This window comes from Lytechinus variegatus, chromosome 11 (genome assembly GCF_018143015.1).
Source record: "Lytechinus variegatus isolate NC3 chromosome 11, Lvar_3.0, whole genome shotgun sequence".
NCBI lineage: Eukaryota > Metazoa > Echinodermata > Echinoidea > Temnopleuroida > Toxopneustidae > Lytechinus > Lytechinus variegatus.
The window spans coordinates 12,950,642-12,972,060 of NC_054750.1; the positions used below are offsets into that span (position 1 = coordinate 12,950,642).

Here is a 21,419-nt window from a genome sequence, read left to right on the forward strand (position 1 = left end):
ATAAGCTTCACCCCCCCAAAAAAAAAAAAACTAAAGATATGGCTACATGTAAATGAATAAATACAATTTTCATTCTATTATCATAACTTTTCTCAACAAGTTTTGAGGTTGTCAGCTATATTTTGTAGAGAATTTTTCATTTGGAGTACGTAAAGATATAAGGAAATTCACTTCTGCCGAAAATTATGACACATGCAATTTAATACAAGTACATTTCACATTTCTTTTATCATTAGTTTAATTCAAATGGAATTTACAAAAATAATCTACAGATATATACATTTAGCTAATGCAATCGCAGCCTCAAGTATAGACTAATTTGGCTTGGTTATTGTTTTCTGTAAGAATTTTTTAAATGGGGGGCCTCAAGTATGGCTAACAAAAGATTTCTACACTGACATAACAATGTACCTGGCTCACCATATGATACGCTGAAGGTATTTTTATTCTGTGGAAGCACCCCCCCCCCCCCCCCCCCCGTTATAACCACCAGAAGTTGCTAGTCTGCTGTGCAAACCCTTCACTCGAATTAAGGATTTAAATGTGCAGCCTACTCATGCACTGTGTACTGAAGGCCCCCTCTCTCCAGCAAGTTGTGTATGTGCTAGTCTTTGCATGGAGACACACTTGTTGATCAAAGTTCCAATCAAGGTCTGTGCCTGCAGACTAAGAGTTGCAGTGACCTGAAACCAATTCATCTATAGGTATTCACTGTCCTGATTTTAGATCACTGGTTGTGAAGGTCAAGAAAAAAGACAGAATGAAAGAGGCATGGAGAAAGTGAAATAATTGTTAAGGGAGGAAAGGTTGTGTTAAGGAGTGGAAGCTGGATGTTATATAAGATATTTTAGAGCCGTTCCAGCTGATTTAGATTTAGGAGCAATATACATGTAGTGCTTGATGGTTAGCTTTTCATAACTACTATTGTGTGAGTAAAAGAGATCTTGACACCTCACAAATCTCCAATTTAAGGAGAAAATTTGTCATGAACAAATGAATATATGGCTTGAAAGAGTATGTTCTCCCAAATAATTTGATACAATATTAATTTTAAGTTGTATGTGTAAACGTATGGATAATCAGGAGGTATTCTTAGTAATTTAAATTTTGATTTGCACCAAAGTAAGGCATGACTGCAATGAATGTATATAATAATTATGTGTTTGAGATATACTTTTTCCTTAAAGGGATGGTCCAGGCTGAAGATATTTATATCTCAATAAATAAAGTAAAATCTACAAAGCAAAATGCTGAAAATTGGATAGCAAATAACAAAGTTATTGAATTTTAAAGATTTGCATTATTCCGGTGAAACACTTCTAGGCAAGTCTTTATGAACATGCATTAGGTGGACTGATGATGTCATATCCCCACTTGTTCTTAAGTATTTTATTTTCTGAAATTAGGTTTATTCAAAAATTTCCTACCAAGAACTAAAACAATTGGATTGAAAACTGATTAAATGCATTAGTTTTATCGACGCAATGTATTTCATCATAATGGAGACACATCATTTATACATGCATGAAAAAAATGAAACATTTATGATTTCATTTAATAACATAAAGGGAAAGTAGGGATGTGAAATCATCAGCCCACTTAATGAATATTCATGATGATGTGCATATAACTGTTTTCACAGAAGGAAAAATACAAGTATATTATATTAGAAAACATCACGGCCGCATTCCATTGGTATCTCAAGTAAAATCTACATTCAAAAAAATATTAAAAGTCTTTAATATCACTGAAATGGGGTAGGCCCACAAAGATCTTTGAAAACCACCATCATTCCCATTTTATGTTAGATACAAGCATCTGACCTGCTTGTCAATAGAGGAATTGAATTACATGTACATCCAGCAATGGGCACCTAATGTAAGAAAAATATAGTTTGTCTTCGTTTCTAAATGCAAAGTGAAAATAATTCCTAAAATATTTCCTGTTCTCCAGAAATAATTATTCATATTTCAGTCTTTTTTTCAGGGGGGTTAAAAATACATAGAACATCTCTAGCCCTTGAGAAATCATAACCTCAGTCACAGGATTCTGTGTTTACCACATATGATTGTAATTAGATATGAATTACTACAGAACCCTTCAGCATTCTTTGACGAGCACTACTATAACAGTACAAAACACTAGATCTTGTTCCCTCAATAAAAAAGTGAACTAATGACTACATGTACATTGTACTTCAACAAACTATCACATCAAAACAGTTATCGAAATATCATGAATGATAACAGAGTCTTTGCATGTCACATGATACACAAACAACCAATCAAGACACAAATTGTTAGTACACTATTTACAATACCAAATTACAAATATGACCACCTAGCTCAAACATGGTTTGCTTTGCAAAGCCTTTCGCTCGAGGATAGTGGTCTGAATATGCAGCCCAAGATCTCTGACTAGGACTTGTGCGCAATAGGTACCTCTTGTTCCTTAACCTGAAGCAGGTTGTATTTCTGCTAGTCTTGTCCCAAAAGATTCCAGACACATTTGTTGATCAAAGTTTGAAATGAAGATTACTAAAATCCTACAAACCATTACCAGACGAGGTTCTCGGTAAATATTGCAAAAGGTCATTCGGGCTTCAAAATAAAATTTGGAAAATCGGGTTATATTACAGGGAAACTCTTCCTCTTGTTGAACTGTCAGAATATGGAGTTTGATATTCAACCAACCACAAAATACAAGCATTTCTTTAAAGCCATTTTATTATTTAATATCTGGAACAGCATGCAGGTCTCATCTTCAAGTGACCTACAAATTTCAAACATTTTCTCCATCGTTTTAGAATTTCTCTGTTGAATTCTTCCACATTCAATCAATGTTTCAGATTGTTATGTTTTGGATTGATCTTAACTAGTTATATATCATTTTGAAGCTTCATTTCTCTCTCTTCAAACTGAATAAATAAAATTAATTTCATCAGACTGTTTAATGACTTTTGAGCCTGTAAGTGACAAATATAAAAAAAATGTATACATGCTGTACTTTAAACAGATATAATAAGAATAGATTTGTCAAACAGACATAGCTCCAGACAGGTATACAAAAAAAATCTCCATTATGAATTAATAATAATCAATACAAATAAACAATTATCAAAGTAATCATCAAAAAGAAACTGCAATTAGAAAGCAAACATTATGCGGACTTACAAATACAGACTACAGGTTTTGAAGTAGCAAGAATTGAAATACAAATTTTCTTTAACATCACATGAGTTATAAAGAAAATACAAAGTTTTGCATTGTTTTGTTGTGTGAAGTTCAATAATGATTTTGACATCATCCAGACTTATTCTTTGGCATTTTATTATACAATGATGAAATTACAATTGCATCTGAAAAATAAATCAGTGCTGTGACTCATTTTGTAAACATTTATATAGAGGTATAAATAATAAAATGTTTCAGATTTCATACAATTATTAAAAAACAAGAAATGGCGGATGTGACATCAGCTCAGCAGCATATTCAATGATAATATGCAAATACCTTTTAAGCACAATAATTCAAAAGTTTAGAATTTAATAAAAACTTAGTACTATTGCTCATCTGATTTAGATGCCAAAATTTTCAGTGTTTTTCTTTATCAATTTAATTTTTCTGCATTGTATTTCAAGCTCAGAGTAGACCCTCTTACATCACATTCAAGCTTTGGGTATATCCTCTGAAAAGGCAGCCAAGACACATCTGATTATGCACAATACTCATCAATAAAATAAGCAGATTTCTGTCGGCCAAGCAGTTGATATCATCAGTGAAAGTCTTATAGAGTACTTCATGTTTGGCAGCTTGGATGTCTTGCTTTACAACGTGCTCCTCCAATACAGCGTGTAGTACACAAAACTGGAGAAAAAAAACAAATGATGCACAATTCTGGAAGACTGAGAGCAAATAAAACATTGAATCATAGTTTTGTAATCAGTGGAATCTTTGTAATTATTTATTGTAAGGTGTGCCCTTGTATTTTGTATCAATACCATCCATTTCCTGTTAATATCAAATTTGTAAGACATTTATAAAAATAAGACAGTACCCTGATATTATTTATATATATTAATCCTAAAACACTCAAAATACATGGATCAGAGTTTAAACCACCTGATGTAGATGTAGATTGTGAAGATAAAAGGCTTCTCATATTTACCATGTTCACATCTGGAACCAGTGAATCCATAAGGACATTGACATGTGTATGGTCCCACACACTTCCCTCCATGTAGGCAGGGTAACACACAAACGGGCCTCTCAAGAGCTGCTATAGATCCAAAGGCTATTAAAAACAACAAAGAAATGAACAGAGGAAGATGAATCATCAAGGATGAAAATTTTATATTGGATTGGATTTATAAAGAATTCACATGTTTCAGGAAGTTTGGAACTAACCACAGTCTATCAGGGGACGAACTCACATTTTATTCATCAGTATTACAAACAATGACACCTTGTTCTTGTAACTTCATAAAAGTCAAGTGGCAAATACTTATCTAATACATGTATATGTATGATGCAAGTTTGGGCTCAAAAGAAAAACACTTTATGATTTGAATTATCCCATAATCAAGATATAATTGTCACTGAAACATGAAGAGATATAACAAACTGAAAGGTATATTGCACTTGAACTAGAAATAGGTTGCCATTGACCCTAGATTGATATCAATTATAAGAGACTTTGGATTTTTATGTTGCAGATTATAAATGATACAAATACTTACAGACACATCTGGGTGTTGAATCACTCCATGTATAATCTGACATACATGTGATGGAACCACTCCCAACTCGGTAGAAACCACGGTTACATCTAAAGCTGACAACATCTCCAGGAGAATAGCTCTCTCCAAAACTTCTTCCATTCGCAACGGGGGGAGGTGGTCCACAGCTGGCTGCTTCACATCTTGGCAAGGAATGACTCCAGGACCCTTCAGTGGTACAAAGAATCCTGCTAGCTCCAACCAACATCAAACCATCCCTGCAGGAAACAAAGACGGCCTCTCCAACTGAATTGGACACACTGGAATACACCATGTGTTCGCTGATGGGAAGCTGTGGGCAAGTCACAGGCTGACAACGTGGTGACAGGTTACTCCATCTTTGATTCTCATCACATGATGCCATTGCCTGACCACTTAGGGTGTACCCAGTATCACATGAATATGTTACAATAGATCCAATGGATAGTGCTCTGTATTCTGCATGACCATTCTCAGGTGCTTCTGGTCGAGGACACTCAAGAGGATCACATGAAAACTCCACCGTTGACCATGACTGATCTGGGAGGCACTCGACCATACCTTCCGCAGAGGGTTGGAAACCATTCTCACATTCTAGCTGCACAAAGTCTCCAACCACAAAGTTAGTCTTATCAGGAGGGTAGATGGCATGTGGTATGAGAGGTAAGGCTGAACAGGGGTTTGGTGTACAGTCGGGTTCCCTTCCACTCCATGTCCCGTCAGCCAAACATGTCCTACTCCTTGGCCCATTAGTTGAGTAACCATCATGGCATACATAATGTACTTGGCTTTGGTACACTTTGCTTTCTAGTATCACCTTTCCATGTTGAGGGTTGGTTAACGGTCCACATTTGACAGGCCTGCAGTGTGGAGGGTTAGGTAACCAGCTACCATTACTCGTACATCTGACTAATCTTGCACCATGCAGGGTGTAGCCAGAGTGACAGTCATAAACTGCAGAATTGTTGAATGTAGTTGCCTTGTAGGAACGAACTCCATTCATCACCATTGGAGGAGTATCACATGACACCGGACGACACTCTGGTAATGACCCACTCCAGTTCTGGTCTGCTTGGCATATTCTCCTACTGACTCCTTGAATCTTGTACCCTTCAGTGCAGTGATATTCTATTTCATCAAAAAGTTGCCAATTGCCGTGACTGATGATGATACCATGCTCTATATCTTCAGGATGAGCGCAAGAAATAGGTTGGCAATCTGGTGTGGATCCAGACCATTTTCCAAGTAAACTACAAGTGCGTGTCCTTGATCCATTGAGCACATATCCATGATTGCAAGAATACCTTGCAATGCCATCAAGTGTTATGTTAGTAGTTGTTACTTCTCCATGTATTGGCAGAGGCAGTGGTCCACAGGACACAGGTTCACATGATTGGCTTACAACACTCCATGAGCCATTAGCTAAACACGTTCTTACACTTTCACCAGTAAAGGTATAACCGGTCCAACAACGATAAGTTGCTTGCGACCTGAATGACGTGACATTGAAGGAAACAATCCCTTTGTACAAAGAAGGTGGCATTCCACATGAAACAAGTTCACAACTTGGTAAGGTGTTTGTCCATGATCCTTGTTCATCGCATGTTAGAATGTGGTCTCCTCTTACTGTATATCCCACATCACATGTATACGTTAGCTTGGACTTGTAAATTGGAACCTGGGTATTCATAGCAAATGTCCCATGTTCAATTGGTTGAGGACTTGGGCACTCAATGACTCTACAATTATGGTTGGAAAATGACCATGATCCATTTGACAAGCATTGCCTAGAAGTAGGTCCATCCAGAGTATACCCCAAGGAACATGAGTAAGTAGCATTGCTTTCATACTTGTCATTGGGTAAAGTTACATTGCCATTTAGCAGATCTGGAGGAGGACCACATGTTACTCTGATGCATGTAGGTTGTTCACCAGCAAGTATTCCATCGTTTCCACAGATCCTGAAAGCCTGACCAGCTATCTTGTAACCAGGATTGCAAGAATACAGAACCTTTGATAAAATTAAAGATACAAGATGGTTAATTTGCATTTGGTGTCTGCAAATATTGACACAGAAATATGGTTCCAGTCCTAGTAGGATCCATGTTCTGATGAAATAGCAATATTTACATTCAATATTGAAAAAAAAGTATATAAAAAATTCAAAAATCTAGTTTGAAGAAGAATTGTAAATTAAGATATTCTGTTACAAGTATAATTCATTCATTCTTGCATGAAATCTCAAGCTTGACACCAGTCTAAGAGTAAAACTTAGATGAGTGATATTAAAATTTGGTAAAAGCATTGCATTAATTTTTTAAGAAGTTTGGCTTCAGTTAGAAGATTGCACAATGTACCTATTTTAGTTTTCTTTCTTCATTTGAGAAAGCAAGCAAATGAGACTGAGAGTATGAAGGTTTGGTCAAGGTGGGGGATGCACTGAATCATTAAAAATGGAACAAGATGGTAAAGGTGGTTACTGCTTGTGCAAGGTAAATCAGGCCTACCTGTTCAATAGGACAAAACGTGATATCATGTAAATATCTTGATATACTACTCCTACCACAACTACAAGAAGGCTTACCTTATCCCCTCTGAACACAGTATGGTTCCTTATGACAATGCCGAGAGGGAATGCTTCGTTTACTCTGCATTCAACTGGAATACAAGTAGGCTGATTGCCACTCCAGGTTCCGTTCTCTTGGCAGTGTCGTCTTGCTAACCCTACCAACCTATACCCTGGTTCACACTGAAATGTCACTTCATCCAGGTACCGATTGTTGATGAATATTGCAATACCATGAGCGGGGTTGATAGGTAGTGGACATTCCGTAAGGGTGCAGACAGGGGGTGGGTTTGACCATATACCTTGACCACTACACTCTGTAACCCTCTCTCCAACCAGTTCAAATCCATTATCACAAGCATATACCCCCTGACTTCCATAGGATACCCCATTGGACTGTACGGATCCATTCTGAGGTGTTAACAGATCATCACAGATGATTGGTAAACATCTAGGTATGTCTCCACTCCATTGCCCATCTCCTTCACAAAGCAATGTGTTGTTTCCTACCATGGAGAACCCCTCATTACAATCAAACACCATGGACTCTCCATTTGAGCTAGACTTCACTGCAATGAAACCATTGTCCATTGGAAGCACTGGTGGACATGTTATTGGTATGCAAGTGATGTTCAGCGGATCCCATGTTCCATATTGAGAGCACCGCATCTTATGCACTTCGGGGGCTTTGAAACCTTGATGGCAGTCAGCTCTGACAATATCTCCATAAACAAACTTGCCTTCACCTGAGGAAAAGAGCATGACACATATATTTGCAAATTAATCATCGCTACATAAGATTTTTCATCAAAACCTGTCACTCTTCTTACTTACACATTGCACATTTTTAGTGCAGAGAGATTGTAATTTGTGCTATAGAAAAACCAAGTAGATTTTTACTAGCAATATAAGAACTGAAAGTGATAAAAATTATCAATCAATAAAATGGATCCATTAGTATCAATAACGTCTCTAAAACATATTTTACACCATGTCTTGAATAAGTTATCTTTTGAAATAACATAATTCTCACATTCAACCAATTATTAAAGGCCTAAAATGCAATCCATTAACATCATACTAGCTAAAACACCACAGATCATAATGTTACCTTCAATTGATCCATTATAAACAAAGGGAGTATCTAAACAGGCAACAGGCTGGCAGCTGTTGTTGGTAACAACCCCACTCCATACACCTGTTTCATCACACCTTGTTCTGATGGGTGAAGGAGAATGATAGCCTACAACACAGTAATACTTGGTTGTTGATCCATACGTCGTAGTAGTGTTCAAATCATATGCAGCGTTGTATATATCTGGAGGTATCCCACAATCCAGTGGATCACATCTGGTGTCCAGGTAACTCCAGGTACCATTTGAAGTACAGGTTGCTGAATCTGAGCCTGTGATAAATAGAAATCGTATGAAACCTTATGGATGGAGGGATGGCAATTTTAAAGAAACTTATGGGTGCGGTTATTATGAAAACCTGTGGATGACAACGCTCATAAAAACTTTAATATAAAAAATCTTTGGATAACAACTCTTTTGAAACTTATGAATGCAACTACTAAAAAACTAAGATGGCAACTTATAAAAATCCTGAACATGACAATAACATTTTAGGTTAGGGAACTTTGAGACTGAGAGATAATTATCTATTTGTTCAGGGTTTATTTTCAAAATGCACCTTTTAGCAGTGTCCCTCCCCCCCCCACCCTTACCTTAGGTGGATAGAGTATCTGAAGAAGTTAATACATGTACATACCGCTCAAGACATATCCCAAGTCGCATTCAAACTGTACACTGTCTAAGTAGCTGACATTTGATCCAATGATGATGCTATGTGGAGGAATAGGAGGCATCCCACAAGTGACTGCCTCACACTCTATAACTTCTTCACTCCATCTTCCATCAGACTGACAAGTGGTTTCCATGGAAACAACATCTTCTCCAAAGATGAATCCGTCAGCACAGAAATATACAAGAGTACTGTTAAATGTAAAGTTTTTCCCCAAATAGAAGCCATTTTCTACCAAAGGAGGGTTGCCACATTCAATCAATGTACAAGTTGGAGGTTCCTTAGGCCATTCACCTTCAGCAGAACAGTTCTGAAATGGTTGCCCCGAAAGAATGTATCCATCATGGCATTCATACTTTGCAGTGCTTCCATAGATGAGGTTGTCAAAATAAACACTGCCATGGGGTATTGTAGGAGGTTCTGGACACTTTATTGGAATGCATGTGGCAGAAGTGTTTGACCATTGACCTGAACTTTGGCATTGTACCAATGCCCTGCCCTGTAGATGGTAACCAACATCACATTGTATAACAACTTCACTCTGGAAGGACCGGTTGGTTCCAATGATGAACCCATGATCAGGTGCTATCGGTACATCACAGGTGATGGGATTACACACCGGAAGATCACCCTGCCACTGTCCCTCAGCAGAGCATCTGAGATCAGAGGAACCTTGAGGAACATAGCCAGATTCGCATGTATACGTCACAGATTCACTATAAAGCCTTTCATGTGAAACAACTGCATGAAGAACAGCAGGAGGATCTTCACATTGTATAATATCACATCGCACAGAACTTTCCATCCATTGTCCTGATGCCAAACATCTGACAACAGGATCACCAGATAGAATGAAGCCAGTTTTGCAGTAATAGGTCACAGTGTGGTTGAATGAGTAGTCTTCCCCTTCAAAGTTGCTATTAGGTATTTCATTCGGAGGACCACAAGATATAGGGTCACAGTCGGACAGGGTACCAATCCATTCTCCATCTGCTCCACATGTTAGATCAATACTGTCTGAAGCAAACAAGTATCCTATTTTACATGTGTACTCGACAGTCATTCCATATGTGAATTCTGTCACTTGATCTACAAGAGGCTGATGGATGTCCATCTCTGGAGGTTTTCCACAAGGAACTGCTTGACAAAAAGGAGGGCTACTTGACCACTGTCCATTGCTCATACATGAAATCTCTCTGTCACCATTGATTATGTATCCGTGGTCGCAGTCATAAGTGACACTACTGTTAAATCTGTAATCCCCTCCTGTCATGGAACCATTTGCTATGGCAGGAGGCATGGAGCATTGTATACGTCTACATTCTGGAGGAGAGGGTTCCCATTGGCCATTTGCTCCGCAATGGCTGACAGTCCAGTCTGCCTCGTATCCATCATGGCAGGCATACACCACACTGTTTCCATATGTTATTTCTTCATATGAGGAGGTGGCATGGGAAACATCTGGTGGATGTCCACAAGACATGATTGTACAGGTTGGTATTGGATTGTCCCAGCTTCCATTCTCTTGACACTGAAGGACATTGGCCCCTGTCATCCTGTATCCCGTGATGCAGCGGTACTCTGCGATGCTGGTGAACACACTCCCGTTAGTCGTAATGAGCATAGAGTTTAGTGGGGATGCCAGTGGTGGACAGGTGACGATCCTGCACGTTGGTGGTGCTGTCCATTCTCCGTCTATCTGACAGGTAACATTCGGTGAACCGATCAGACGGTAACCTTGTGCACACTGGTAGGTTGCATTCTGGTGAGGAAATGCCATGTGGACAGGCCTAGCACCCTCAGAGGAAAAGACAACAGCATTAGGAACTTGCTGTGGTTCTCTGCAATATATATCTATCAGGAAAATGATACAATATCAAAATAAAGATGTTAGAAATTAATATATAAATATAATTCAAGGTTCTATGATTATTCGCCATTCCTAATTCTTTTGCCATATTTGAAAGAAAAATGTATTGAAAACTTTTAATTAATATACTTTGCCATGGTACCTGCATGTATTTGCAACATTGTAACTCTTTTACAAACTATGAGACAAGGACAATAACATTCTTATGTTTAGAATAAAAGCAATTCTCTTTCATTCAAGTTGATGGACCAAACTATCATAAATATTTCTTCTTTTTCATGGATGGTGAATTTGCACTCACATCTGCATTGTGGTGTGAAAGCTGACCAATAACCGTTCTCCATACATTGCCTCGTTAAAGGACCAACAAGAGTGAAGTTTTCCACACAGGTATAGAAAACTTGGTCCCCATACAGATACATCCTGCCGATCACATATCCATGCTTCAGATGTCCTGGGTAGCCACAGTTTATTCCTGCAAGGATAATAGTAATACCAAATCAAAGGAAAGTTACCGATATTAGAGGTAATAGTTTCAGAGGAAACATTTATTTTGCATTTATTTTTTTTTTCATTTACAGTGGAAACACTATTTCCCTGTTCAGTTGTGGAGCTACCTTTAATGAAAAATATTCAAATTCAAAATAGTTTATTATTAACACTGATTTCTCTTTTACTCTAATGTAAATTAATTCATATTCGGGGGAAAAAATCAATAATTCTTGGAATGGGATTGATGTGTTTGATTTCATTACTTAACCCTATCTAGGCCGGGGGGGCCTCAGAGGGCCCCCCCTCAACGAATCGTGCGATATTTCCGCTGTGCGAAATTTTTTTACCACGCCGCTTGCTGACTTTTTACTTTCAAGTCTTGGGCAAATTTTGAGACCAATTTTGCGTCACCCGGGTACGTGGTTCCGAAATTACGCAACATTATGTAAGAGCATGTCAGACCAAAAATTGCTCAAAAATGTGATTTCGTGTACAAAGTCAATGCAAATTGTGTTTTCAACCAAAGTTCATAAATGCATGATTATTTTTAGTTTTGCTTGTCTAAATGTACTTATTTTATAATAATTATGATCACAGAAAAGTCCCCAACGAATTTCATTGAAAAAACAATGAAAAACAAAGGTAAAAAAACAAAGAAATACATAAGAAATTGCAAAAAACAATATAATACATAAGAAAATGATTTGATATCGCAATTTTTTTCACGTACAATTGCTAAGAACACCACATAGAGTTTGTATACCAAAAATTAGTACATTTGGAGCTTTATTTAGGGAGAAAAAGTATGATTTTGCATACTAATTTCGAATAAATTAGCATAATCACTGAATAGCAATTCGTATGAAATAAATCACTATACAATCTTGTAGATTATGTCCAAGGCAACCCGCATGCCAATTTTCGGCGCGATCGCGCGGTCGAGATCATAACGGGGGCCTGGGAGGCCCCCCCCCGGCCAGATGAACTCCCAAAATACACCAGCCTAGATAGGGTTAAGAGTGATTCTGTTTTCTTACATGATCCTTACTAAGTAATGTGCTGTGGGTAAAATACTTGAACCCATAATATGTAGCTGTGTTACAAAGATCTCTATGGGTTTTCAGACTATCTGGTGTCATCAATATGTATCTGTATATGTATCTGGACATTTGAAATGTCCAGATATTGTGACCTGAGCCACAAAGATGTAAGCATGTTACAGAGATTTCTAATTTCTGATGTCAAGAATTTGCAATATATTTTTCTCTTACCTTATAACAAGTGGAATGCCTCTGGCTGTCTCACCTGCATCACGCGGTTCAATATAGCAGCAGTGCTGACTTTGAATACTACTCTAACTCGCACAAGATGTTCAGTGATACATGGTTACTCTTATGTCCACTTTTTATTAACTAGACCAATAAACTTACAGAGATATGATGGTTATTCAACAAAAAACCCCAACATGGCCAAAGTTCATTGACCTTACATGACCTTTGACCTTGATCATGTGACCTGAAACTCAAACAGGATGTTCAGTGATACTTGATTACTCTTATGCACAAGTTTCATGAATCAGATCCATAAACTTTCAAACTTATGATGGTAATTCAACAGATACACCCAATTCGGCAAAAGTTCATTGACCTTTGACCTTGGTCATGAGACCTGAAACGCGCACAGGATGTTCAGTGATACTTGATTACTTTAATGTCCAAGTTTAATGAACTAGACCAATAAACTTTTAAAGTTATGATGGTAATGTACCCCCGATTCGGCCAAAGTTCATTGACCCTAAATGACCTTTGACCTTAATCATGAGACCTGAAACTTGCACAAAATGTTCAGTGATGCTTGATTACTATTATGTCCAAGTTTCATGAATCAGATCCATAAACTTTCAAAGTTATGATGGGAATTCAACAGATATCCCAATTCGGCCAAAGTTCATTGACCCTAAATGACCTTTGACCTTGGTCATGTGATGTGAAACTCATGCAGGATGTTTAGTAATACTTGATTAACCTTATGGCCAAGTTTGATTAACTAGGTTCATATACTTTCTAAGTTATGACGTCATTTCAAAAACTTAACCTCAGGTTAAGATTTGATGTTGACGCCGCCGTCGCTGCCGCCGCCGTCGGAAAAGCGGCGCCTTTAGTCTCACTTTGCTTCGCAGGTGAGACAAAAACGTGTAATACTAATAGTAATAATTGGCTATATGTAGCGCAATATCAACCTAGGATCTGCTCAAATCCCTTCATATTTATCATAACCCGGTCAATGGAATCATAGTTCTTTTTAGCAGCCTGTTAAGAACATACTTGCTAAAAACAACCACAGAAGCGGTTGTTTCCTACCGGTACCCAATCAGCATCTGGGTGAGAGTGGCAAAGTATGGATTGATGCCTTGCCAAAGGACGCTAAGCCATGGTGGGATTCAAACAAAAGACCCTGTGATTACAAGGTGAGAGTCAGAAATGCTAAACCACAGGGTCCATGGCCATGAACGAAGGTAAATCGACCCAATTGTTGAGATGTCAATTTAGACAGGCTTTCATGGGATTTGAATGATACTTACTGTCACAATAAGCTCTGTCACCAGGACTCCATTCTCCTGATATCTGACATTCAGCCCGACGGACTTCATGTCTTGGCATCTCAAAGCCTAGATTGCAATGGTATGTAACAGAGGTCAAAGGTCGTCCTGGTAGGTATCCTTTCACAAAACCCATCTCTGGCATAGTAGGACGAGGACAACCTAGATTGAATATATAAAAAGCGTACATATTTATGTGAGAAAAAAGTTATGATTATTCTCTTAATTCACTCTGACACATTAGAAAATCATTGTGTTTGAAAGAGAGAAAAATATTAAGTAAAACCAAGAGGCAAAGAGTCCCATCAATATTTAGAAATACACAAATAAGCACAACAGAGAGGTTAGGTTTATTATCTGACAATTTAGCTATATTAGGCCAGTCTTTTGCTTCTATTTAAAGCATGATATGACATTAAAAAAATCACCAGATTTTTAGAAAATAATAGAGTTAGTCTCTTACAAAAAAAATTATTACTTAAAAACACTAACACTAGTAATTTTCTCTGAGAAAATTTGTAAATGCATTTTGTTGAATTTAAAATGCACTTTCATTTGAAAAGTATAATATTGTCATCAATAGCACCAGAAAATTCAGGCCAAAAGAAGTTTTTGTAGATGAACAGTTGTGCTATAGGAATTGTTCAAAACCCCAAATCGTTGCTCAAAGCGTTCTGGTGCTACTCCATGAAAATGAACAATATGAACTCCCCCTACCTTGGCAGAAGGTATTATTCACTTGTTTAATTTGGCCTTCTATTCCAGATAAAAAGTCTGGCCAAGCTATGATGACATCTGATGGCTTTTCACATGTTCTACCAAGCTCATAAATCTCATCTGCTCCAAGAACCCTATCCCAAACAGTCAGAAATGTGATCTCTCCAATGAAAGATTCAATATGGGCAAAGCCTCCACCAAGGGCATCTTGGTCTTGACCGATAATCAGCTTACCACCACCTGTAACAGAGGCAATGAAAGTATCAGACAAATATTATTCTAATTGGGTATTCCTGTTTTCAATATAATGCTTTTCATTGAATAGCTAGATTTTTAAAGTGCTTTTTGCCCGAGGAAACATATCGCTGCTACTATTACCCCGGATATAGCTGTGCTACCTACTGGCACTCTGGCACTGAAGGACATTCTTCATACCGGTTACCCGTTCACCTCACCTGGATGGAGTGCAGCACAATGTGGCTAAATTTACTGCTAAAGGAAAACATGCCATGGCTGGGCATTGAACCCACGACCCTCAGATTGAAAGACGAGAGTCTTAACCATAAGAACATGATGCCCAGAATCAGATTCTACTATTATAAAATTCAATAACATATTTGTATGAATAAAGGTCTAAATGTAAACCCGAATGGAAAATTCAATACTATCACAGTTTGATAAAAATAATGTTAACTGAAATGTACTTCCAATGTAATAAAACAAGGAATGTGGGTTATCTCATCAGCAAAGATAAATGCACTTGTCAGAGGTACTTATGAACAGCTTAATGTTTAGTTTGTATGAAATTTAGAAAACAATATGAAATCTTGGATATATCTAAACCTCAGATAAACAAATATTCCATTGTTTTTACCTGGGACAGTTGTTCCACTTGCAAGTCCCGTACCATTCGCTTCAAGTACCCCGTCTTTGTACATTGTATAAGTGCCTCCATTGGAATCCCATGTTGCTACTATGTGGTGCCATCTCCCGTCATTACCCGTGATGTCACTCACTATATTCTCTTCATTCACACTCAGTACAAATCTACATAAAACATTCAAGAAATAAATGATACAGTATATTATGAACATCATTTAACCAAGAAATGCTGCAGAAAGAGTTTCAATTAAACACAACACAAAAAAAACAGTCGGCCTTGCAACCGAAGAACTGCATTTATTCTTTTTTTTGTTGAATTAAAACACAGCTCTATTTTGGATGGCCGGTGATGAAAATGTTTGGTATAGTCATTTGGATTTTTCTGGTTATTTTTTGAAAATGTGATTCGTTTTATTCAGAGTGGACTTATAGAACTACACTTCATGTTGATTAGTTGGATTTGAATGCAACTGTTTTGACAGCCTGCAATGACAATGGGTCAATACTAAATGACTTATCATTTTGTTTTGTTATGTTTCGAGAATGCTATCCACATAGATTAAATTCACCTAAGCTGAATTTGTGGGAATGTTAGAGAATGAAAATGTATTAATTCACTCTAGTGGTAATCTAATGAAAAAGTTTTTTTCTAAGATTTACAAAATTCAACAAGTTTCAAATTGACGTATTTATTCAAAGCACTTTAACAGCAAAGGAGCATAGGCCCCTATATATTACTTCTATAACAAATCTTTTAACTTAAAACAATTTTTGAATATGTACTCAACTCAAATTGCAGTCATCTTACCCTGTATAGTCTTTGATGGTCAAAGCATTATCAATTGTATCGCTGACAGCATACGAAAAAACAGTACCATAGTTTCCTTCATTGTCCGTATACATCCAGAATGAGATTGTAACAGCCGTGAGAGTTGGGAAATCATGCTCCAGTAAGACATAGTCATCTATACCTCCTCTATCAAACACCATGGTGTAATCCCATGACATTTCTGGAATAAAGAAAATAATCGTGTATATAGTTAAAACTAAGCTGATCATCGTAGCCGTTTTCTCTGTTATAATAGCACAAAAATGTTAAATTTGTCTGTTGGGTTATTCTTCAAGTGTTTCAAAAGGGCGATAAAAGTTGCCCATGTGATAAGCAGTTTTACCAACTTGTTAGTTATTTGACTACATAGTGTCATTCATGCTATTGTACGGTCCTAAGGGTAATAAAATGCTTGATAATTTCAATTAGAGATATATTCAATTGGTATTGAAATGGTACTAATACATACCTTCTTCACAGAATACCCCTGTAAAACCAGGCATACATACACAATGTATACCATCTATGAGATCATTGCAAGTCGCTCCATTCTGACAAGGTCTTGATGCACATTCATCTATATTGATTTCACATAGTGAACCAGAGAATCCAGCTAGGCACTCGCATCTATATGGAAATATGATTATGAATCATGAAAAACAATAAAAAACTAATGATAAAGAATAGCACAAAGACATGTTTAGATAGAGAAAGATCAAACTTGGTTAACATTTTAATAAGATTATTTACCTACCGGAATTCATTGACAAGGTTGTGACAGGTTGCATTGTTATCACATGGATAAGAAAGACACTCGTCGATCTCCATCTCACATAGATCACCATGGTAACCAAGAGGACAGGTGCAATTATAACCTCCAATGAAGTCAGTACAGGTCGCATGGTTGTAGCATGGGTCAAGGGCACAGTCATCAATATCTTCTTCACAGTTTTTCCCTGAAATATAAGTAAACATATAAGACTAGTAAAGAAAAGAATCTATATCTCAGGTAATATAGTAGGAGTTGCTCCAATCCAAACAGATATTCTTGTCCTTCAGCAAAGCACAACTGTTAAGTGTTTTATAACTATACATGAGGAGAACAGCTCATTTCACACTGAAACCATGACCTGAATTTGTCAAATGATACATATGTAAAAGATACTAACCTGTATAACCATCAGGACAGATGCATTCGTAATACTGTGGTCCATCAACACATGTTGCTCCATTGAAACATGGGTTTGTATTGCATTCGTCTACATCTTCTGAACAATGTCTACCTATATCAAATAGAGAAAAAAAGAAATATTTTCATGCATTAGTATTAATAAGGCAACAAATATTCATGATTCTACTGGATTATTCTTGCTTTGTAATAAACCACATAAAGACTGCTCAAACCTACTTCCCTGGGTTGAATAGTTATGGTTGAATCACGTTAGCAGTGTCTCCTTTTAACAGATAGGGCTAGCATATTAGCAAGTAAAACCCCATTCAAGCTTAAAAATTTTCATACATTTACCTCAAAATTAATAGCCCATTTTCATTTTGATCAAAATCTTGTATGGAATGATTTTATAGCATTATGAAATTACTTCCACATCCAACTTCTCAAAACCTATGAAAATATGTTTTGAGGATTTTCATTATTTTATATAGTATTCGATTGAAATGAACTATTCATAAACCATTTGATTTTATTATATCACAAACATAATTTGTGCATTTCTTGTTTTTGTTTGTGTATTTTTCAGGATTTTGATGAATTATTTATTTTGCTTTGATATCAAGATTGTGATAACAACTTACCAGTAAAACCTCTTCTGCAATGACACATATATCCATCTATAAGATCACGACACGATCCGTTATTCATACATATTGCTGTCTCACATTCATTGATGTCGACTTCACATCGTAATCCTGTTAAAAATTGAGAAACATATGCATCTCAGTAATTTGTTACATAATGTCATCATGTATTGTTCTTTTTTAATATTAGAATGATTAAAGCATATTCATCGTTTGACACTGCTCAATAAATAGGGGAAACACTTATACCTAAGATTTCTTATCATCTAAACATACTAAAAAATTGATCAATATCCAAATAAGAATGTATTTTTTATGTTTCTGCTACAATCAATAATTTTTAAGGGAGTATCATCAAATACCTAATTTTCCATTCATTTGATCCCATTTTGTTATGTTGATACATGTGTGTAGATTACATGTTTCTTTAACTCTTTGCATGCTGGATTAATTTGAACTTAGGGGAGAAAACTAATTATTAAGATTGTTGAATTCGATTGCACGAATGTGCGAAATTGCAACATCAGTGTGCAAAGGATTAACAACTCGGAGTGGAAAGAAGACCTAAGGGTAACAATTATTTAGTTAAAGGTTTTTCTTTTTCCAGTAATCATGTGGGGTTTCATGTTTTTATAGCCATCACGTCTGTTATTGTTTATCTTTCTCTATAACATAGTACATACATCCCATCTCTCATGAATGAAATAACGAATTTAAATAATTACTGTATCTGTGTTTCAAGCATTATTATCCTTAATATCTATGGAAATTAGATGAGTAATAAAATACTGAAAATAGATACCAGTGTATCCCGGACGGCAGGTGCATATGAAACCACCGGGTGAAGACTCACAGGTTCCTCCATTACGACAGGGTGAAGAGAAACATTCACTGAATGGCAAGGATCTCAAAGACATCATACGACCAGCTGGGCTTCTCTGTTTAGCAGAATCTAAACATTGTATGATTAGCTTGTATTAGGAATTCAGGATATCATTCAAATCTCTCACAGAAATGTGAGCAGTTTTATAATAATTTGAAAAAAAATAGTATATTATAGATATAATGACTTGAAAATGTGAAAAAATTGGTTGTGTAAAAAGAAAAGAGCATGGTACGTTAGATACAGATTGCCTTTGCATAAAAAACCATCAAATAGGGAAGATAAATATGTAAATTGTTGATTAAAAATGGTAATGGAGGTTTTTTATGGCCGGCCGGAGCCGGGCCGGAAAAATTGTAGAAAAGAAGTTTCCTATGCAAGGAACAACAGAGCAGAATACTCTCCATAAATTTGAATTCAATAAAGTTCATCAATGTATGATATAGGTCTATATTTGCATGTTTCATAAAAAAATATATCAGGTTTTTTATGCATATGTAACATTTGATCTCATATTAAACTGAGGATGAACAGAATTCTGGCATGATATTTGAACTACAACTTAAAGGCTTTAAGAAAATTACTCGAAAATGAACCAGGAAAATTATTTCAAGAATGTCCTTAAAGAATAACTTAATATGCATTGATTATCATACACTCATATGCATAAAACTGTGATACCATAACAATATGAAATAAATGGTTATTGTAGTTAACTACAATAACTACTACAAAATTCAAATAATAATAATGAAAATATACTGTTACTACTTTGATGCATTGGTCTTCAACCATATTTCTTTCTTCTCGTTCCTTTAAGAAAATTAGTCAAACTCACTTCTGCAGTATGTAATTGTGATAGAGCCTGGATTAGAGAGTGGGTAATCCTCTGGACACAAAAGACAATAGCTTGACCGTTGACTCATCTTGAAAGTACCAGCTGGACAGGGCAGGCATGGTGTCAAGCCATTGGCCGAAGTTTTACCACGAGGACAGTAAGCTGCAGGAAGGATATAATGGATTGAAAGTGTTCTTCACTTCAAGGGCATTCATTTAGAAATAATATTTACTAGCTAAAATATAAATTGTCCTTTAGTTTCAAGATACTAGTAAATAGTCTAATTAGGTACCTTGTCAAAATTGAAAGCTTTGTCTCTCATGTGGGAATCCCACAAGTGGCCTCTCATTACTAATACTCACGCTTCATCATTGACAAAACAATAGCAATTGCAGGAAAGCCGTTGTGAAAAAATGCAAAGTGCCTTTATAGCAGGATAACATTATTCCCATCAGCTTATTAAACCCTTTGTCCCTTTCTTTTTGAGCACTTTATCAATTAGGTTGATGAAACACTAGGTTCATGAAACACTGAAGGGCCTGAGTAACTGCAAAATTCTTAAAGGTATCTATTTCTTATAAAATACTGAGCTCCCCTAAAATAAAACATATCAAATTTTAATTAGCTTTTTATCAGCCTGATTGGAATCTATGAAAATTACATACAAATTTATCTGAAAATATTGATCAGTTGTGTAATCTAAATCTGACAACATAATATCAATAACTTTGAATAATTAGCGCCCGAGGTGCATTGTCATGGTATCTTTGAATATCTATCGAACAGGAAGATTTCTGTGTAATTAATGGTTTTACCTCTGCAGTCTGATAGTGTCCTAGCACCATGTGATGCAGTATAACGTCTTCTTGGGCATTGGAGACATTGGGTACTACCCCTGTTGGGTTGGTATGTGTTCGTTGGACACAGTTCACACAGCTCTAAGCCAGTTGATGATCTACTCCCAGGCTCACAGTATGCTGTTGAAGGAATTGGTTAAACAAGGATTTCTCAAAATTGAAACTCAATCTTGAACGTTAATGGTTATATCTTATCATGAAAACTACACAAGTTTGAAAATTAATGGTTATAACTTTTAATGAAATATATAAAAGTATAAATGATAATAACTGTGAAGCACTTTGAAAATAGTCGTAGATTGATAAAGCGTTATATAAATGCCAATTATTATTATTATTATTATTTAATGCAGGTCATTGGAAGAGTAGTTGTTTGTGTCATTGACTATGCCAAGTATGTCTCGTAATATGGATATGATTCTGAGCATCTGTAAATGTTTATTTCAAGGACTATGATCAATCCAGGTATCAAACAATAAGGCAGATAAATCTCTAGAATCTACAAAAGCTCA

General features: G+C 36.4%; 1 protein-coding gene across 2 annotated transcripts in view; it reads right to left on the minus strand.

Moving 5' to 3' along the window:
- Positions 1-1,285: 1,285 nt before the first annotated feature.
- The window catches only part of LOC121423653 (sushi, von Willebrand factor type A, EGF and pentraxin domain-containing protein 1-like), a 43,132-nt gene continuing 22,998 nt past the window's right edge, over positions 1,286-21,419 (minus strand). For both annotated transcript variants that reach the window (XM_041619067.1, XM_041619068.1), the window contains exons 16-33: positions 20,866-21,027; positions 20,051-20,212; positions 19,132-19,281; positions 18,327-18,440; positions 17,684-17,797; positions 17,269-17,470; positions 16,984-17,141; positions 16,494-16,695; positions 15,678-15,850; positions 14,804-15,043; positions 14,069-14,248; positions 11,297-11,470; positions 9,093-10,979; positions 8,434-8,727; positions 7,341-8,068; positions 4,739-6,767; positions 4,168-4,293; positions 1,286-3,866 (exon numbers count right to left, since the gene is read on the minus strand). In XM_041619067.1, coding sequence (XP_041475001.1) covers positions 3,799-3,866; positions 4,168-4,293; positions 4,739-6,767; positions 7,341-8,068; positions 8,434-8,727; positions 9,093-10,979; positions 11,297-11,470; positions 14,069-14,248; positions 14,804-15,043; positions 15,678-15,850; positions 16,494-16,695; positions 16,984-17,141; positions 17,269-17,470; positions 17,684-17,797; positions 18,327-18,440; positions 19,132-19,281; positions 20,051-20,212; positions 20,866-21,027 — 7,163 coding nt within the window. In that variant the 3' untranslated portion in view covers positions 1,286-3,798. The remainder of the gene's footprint in view (positions 3,867-4,167; positions 4,294-4,738; positions 6,768-7,340; positions 8,069-8,433; positions 8,728-9,092; positions 10,980-11,296; positions 11,471-14,068; positions 14,249-14,803; positions 15,044-15,677; positions 15,851-16,493; positions 16,696-16,983; positions 17,142-17,268; positions 17,471-17,683; positions 17,798-18,326; positions 18,441-19,131; positions 19,282-20,050; positions 20,213-20,865; positions 21,028-21,419) is intronic.